This window comes from Morone saxatilis, unplaced genomic scaffold (assembly GCF_004916995.1).
Source record: "Morone saxatilis isolate NCDOM2014 unplaced genomic scaffold, NCSU_SB_2.0 Contig12, whole genome shotgun sequence".
Taxonomy (NCBI): domain Eukaryota; kingdom Metazoa; phylum Chordata; class Actinopteri; family Moronidae; genus Morone; species Morone saxatilis.
Window position 1 is genome coordinate 4,953,759 of NW_023339674.1, and position 4,775 is coordinate 4,958,533.

At 38.2% G+C, this 4,775-nt stretch overlaps 1 protein-coding gene across 2 annotated transcripts in view; it reads left to right on the forward strand.

Moving 5' to 3' along the window:
• The window catches only part of cp (ceruloplasmin), a 10,472-nt gene extending 6,413 nt beyond the window's left edge, over positions 1-4,059 (forward strand). For both annotated transcript variants that reach the window (XM_035652797.1, XM_035652798.1), the window contains 11 exons: positions 401-605; positions 1,040-1,179; positions 1,325-1,453; positions 1,699-1,805; positions 1,885-1,940; positions 2,039-2,110; positions 2,454-2,545; positions 2,664-2,803; positions 2,887-2,943; positions 3,562-3,667; positions 3,760-4,059. In XM_035652797.1, coding sequence (XP_035508690.1) covers positions 401-605; positions 1,040-1,179; positions 1,325-1,453; positions 1,699-1,805; positions 1,885-1,940; positions 2,039-2,110; positions 2,454-2,545; positions 2,664-2,803; positions 2,887-2,943; positions 3,562-3,667; positions 3,760-3,785 — 1,130 coding nt within the window. In that variant the 3' untranslated portion in view covers positions 3,786-4,059. The remainder of the gene's footprint in view (positions 1-400; positions 606-1,039; positions 1,180-1,324; positions 1,454-1,698; positions 1,806-1,884; positions 1,941-2,038; positions 2,111-2,453; positions 2,546-2,663; positions 2,804-2,886; positions 2,944-3,561; positions 3,668-3,759) is intronic.
• The last annotated feature ends 716 nt before the right edge of the window (positions 4,060-4,775 follow it).

The following is a 4,775-nucleotide window of genomic DNA, read 5'->3' on the forward strand; positions in this document are numbered from 1 at the left end:
ATATATATATATATATTTATAAGATATGAGATGAGAGGGATAGAACGACAAAGTCTTGGACTTATTTCCATTGCTGTCTCTAATACTTTCACAAACCATCATCCATTATTTAAGGTGTAGACAAATATAAATACAAATATATGTAAATGTAAGGCTCCTGTTCCTTACCTTTACCCTTGCAGACAGTGAATTACCAAGAGCCTTTTGATTACGTCAAGCATTACAACCCCAACCTTTACCGTTACCTAAAGAAGTGAGAATGATACAAAGTTACCTTGCTTACAAAGTCTAAAACTCAAATTGCTCCTCACAAACATTGCCATGAAATTTGATACAGACATTCAATATTAAGCCTGTGCATCATATATTTCTGCACGTATAATGTTTGTGTGTGTTTCAGGTCAGTTTGAAGTGGTGTCACCTACAGTGAACCATTATCGTGGTGGGATGAGAGCCAACTACACGGTACAGAAGTGCAGCCTCCTTCAGCGTCAGGGTGAGATTATGCTCCATTCAAAAACCTACTACATCGCTGCCATGGAAACTGAATGGGACTACTCTCCGAACCGCACCTGGGAGGCTGAGATGTTCCGCGGTCAGGACAGGTACAGTACCACATGCACATGATTTACCCGTTTATTGATACAATAGGCTGGGTTTATCTTTTGAAAAGGTAAAGTTTAGTACAAAATATTAGCCGAAATAATTAATATTAAAATATAAAACCATGCAACCGGGTGACTTGTTTCTTCATTATTATGAACACACACACTATAGTCTATTTTAAGTCAATCCCTCATACACCATAAGCTGTAAATACTACTAGAGCACCAAATGTGGATTCATCCGCTGCTAAAAATAGTTCCCAACGAGTCCACATATTTACATGCAAATCAAAGAATATGCTCAAACACTTCCACATGGAGTGGTTGTTGCAGGGTAAACACAAACAACACAACAAGGCAAACACACACACACATACACACACCCAACCTCACTTACTCCTCTGCAATGTGGGCCTCTCTCTCTCCCTCTGCAGTCCTGCTCATGTCTTCCTGGACCAGCAGGGTGGATTTATAGGCTCCAGTTACAAGAAGGTGGTCTACCGTCAGTTCACCAACGACAAGTTCACCAAGCAGGTGGATAGAACGGCTGATATGAACCACCTCGGCATTATGGGTAGGCTTACAGGGAAGCAGATATGTACAAACTAAAGCTACAATTCATACCGTGCATGAAACATTATGGATTTATTTATGTTTGACCTGACTTTTTGTAAAGTTTGACTTTGTTTTGGTAATTAGAGCACTTTCCCTTCACCCAGGTCCAATGATTCATGCTGATGTGGGAGACAAAGTGAAGGTGGTTTTTAAAAACATGGCGTCCAGGCCTTATTCTATCCATGCCCATGGAGTCAAGACAGAGACCCCAGATGTTCAACAAACCGAACCAGGTACAGAAAGGCAGAATATCAGCTGACAGGAAGGCACACAATCAGGAAACACTGGAAATAGAAAATCCCATTTTAATTGTGGATTTATTTAATTATTATTGTGTAATAAAATAGTGTGCATGGCTTTAATTTTCTGCCTGTGTATTAGCTGATCTCTGTCCTTCCACGTAGCTCTATTACACTGTTTGTGTGTAACTTCTGTTTTCTTGATATAGCATTAATAAAAACTATAAACTCTGTCCCAGGTGCGACTCACACCTACTACTGGTATGTTACAAAGAATACAGGACCAACTGCAGAGCAAGAGCAGTGCTCTGTGTCAGCATACTACTCCACTGTTGATGTTACCAAGGTATGCTAATACACCCAAACACACACACACACACACACACACAACACACACACACTTATGTTGTCTATCTGCCTTCCAGGACCTGTACAGCGGTCTGATTGGTCCGTTGGTGATCTGTCGCCGTAGCTGGGGCAGGTGAGTGTTTCTACACCTGTATATAAATACAGAACTATCCTATACTGCATCGCAAAACCCCTACAGTGCTAATGTACAGCTTTATAAACTGCTCCTAGGTCTTTGGGTATGAAGAAGGAAATAGAAGAGTTTGCTCTGCTTTTCCTGGTTTTTGATGAGAATGAGAGCTGGTAAGTAAAAAGTCACTCACAGCAAGCCAAACCACAGACCTCCCTATGTGACCTTTCATTGGGAGTGTTTCATCAGTGGAAAATAGTTCAAGTGAAAAAGGTGCTACTAGAACCAAATTCACAGGGTCCCACCTCATGCCTTAGTCCATGGTTTTACAGTATATGTTCTTCTAATCCCTCATGTATCTAGTTTAATTAAATAAAAGCACCATTTTTGGTCTTATGATACGCACAGTCTGTACACATCAGTGCCAGAATACACTATACAGTACTTGGTGTAGTGTTGATAATGCCAGACAAAAATCTGTATATTTATTATTTGGTTATATTATTATTATTCCAGGTATCTGGATGAAAATATCAGGACCAAAATCAGGACCCCACGCCAAAACTTGAAGGATGATGAAACCTTTATAGAGAGCAACAAGATGCACTGTAAGATAAACAACATTAAAAATGAACTGTTTCATTTTGACAGATGATTTCTTTTGTTGTTGCTTCAAGACATACCTTTAAATCTTCTTTCCAATATATGCATTTGTCTGTTTTTCAGCCATTAATGGGCTTATGTATGGAAATCTGAATGGTTTGAACATGGAGGTGGGTGATAAAGTGTACTGGTACCTGATGGGAATGGGCAATGATGTGGACATTCACACTGCACACTGGCATGGACACAGTGTGGAATATAAGGTACATAAAACCGTACAAGTCACACACAATCACACATTACACAACAGAAATACACAGAAAAACCAACTCTTATTTCTCTCCAGCTTGGTGGAGGTCCTCATCGTACGGATGTGTATGAGCTGTTTCCAGCCACCTTCCAGGTAAAACCTCAAAACACCTTGAACTGGCTTCTTTTCTTTTGCTATATTAAACATGCTGCATGTCCTATTTTAATTTCACTTATTGGTTTAACTTCTAGGGATCAGCGTAAAAGCAGAAAATGTTATTCATCATACATTGGATTATTAAATCTTCATCGTAACAAGTGCTTTTCTAAAAACAAGTCAGAAAAAAATTATCTGCAAATTGGGCAAGAAATAAAAACAATAGAAACACAAAATGAAAAAAAAAAGAATCACTTAGAGACATTAATTTATTATAATCTGCAACTACACCTCTAGATGCTCCTAAATCATACACACTGGACCTCTAAGAAAACAAACAGGTGGCAACTAAGAAAAAAGTATTCTTACAATTATGAAATGCTAAACATGGCTGCAAGTGTAGTATTTCATAATTTTAACAAAACTTGTCAGATTTCCAGTTTGAACAGTGTTCCTTTGCCAATCCTGCCACCTTTAATAGCAAATAATTAATACAATACAAAATGAGAAGATCATTAAGTTACAGGAAAACTAGCCTCTCTCTGTTGACTTGACAGTGCTGTCAAATATTAATAGAAATTAATCTTGTAATTTTCCCATTTCCTTCCTGTTCAGACAGTAAAGATGCGTCCTCAGTATCCTGGATCCTGGCTGCTCCACTGTCACGTCACTGACCACATTAAAGGTGGCATGGAGGCAATGTATACTGTTACTGAAAAAGGTAAGGAAACAAATAGGGCAGGGAGAAATAGTAATGAAGGCTAATGGGGACGCCGTGCAGGGAATAATACCATGTTTGTTTCTCTTTAACAGCAAAAAAGAAGGGAATATTTGGCTGAAGAGTTGAGGAAAATGGATCCAGAAAGAAAACAGCAGAGACCAGCTTAAATTAAATATTAGTGTCATATCCAGTAAACTCTTTGCAAAAGCTACGATAATTACAGCTCAGGACAAAACATCACAACCCAACAGTGATTTTATATTAAAATGTTCATTAATGTTCATTCATTCAATTGTCTGACTACTTTGATATTTTCCAAATGACAAAGAAGACTGTAAGACTACTGTGAAAGGAATAAAGAAAAATGAAAACCTGAAAGTTAAACTGAACAGTTTTATGACTCTTGTACATGGCCTGTAATGACAGCATCGGGCAGCAGGGGGCACTATAACCTGCTAGTACAGTGTCATTACATTGTGTTGGTGGAGCTGCTGGATTTTCAAGAAAGAAAATCATTGTTGTTTGCAGTGATTTAACAATGAACACAAGAGGTTTGTAGGGGAAAACTGTAATCTAAGGAAGAGCGTCTGACTGGTTACAGCCGGGTAAGTTTTTTTGGCCCTGATCCTGATTCTGGGTCCTTTAACAAGAGGCACAGACATGTAAATATACACTCCTACATGTTCATTAAACCTGTACCTGAAACATAACAGGTATAGCCTTCTAAATTTGACACATCTCGTTTTTCACAAGCTTCTTTTTCCAAATACTTAATTGTAAATGTTAGAAAATTTGCATGACTAAAGAATGATATCATGTAAAAGGAGGTTTTATCATGATCATCTTTAGGCCCTGTCTTGTAGTGGGGTGTTAAAATCTGGTTTCCAAATCTTATTTTAGTTTAGATTATTATAAAGTTAATTGCCTCAAAATAACTGACATAGAAAAACCTGACGTTAGGTAGTATTCGAGCAAAGGAGTGCTGGTTTGGTTTTGGTCCTGATACTATGAATGAGTGCTTCCAGAGACATCAGTGTGAGATCACTTTTAAAAAAGAAACACTTCGTTCATGTGTAGCACAATTTATAGCTGGGAACTATTTGCAGTT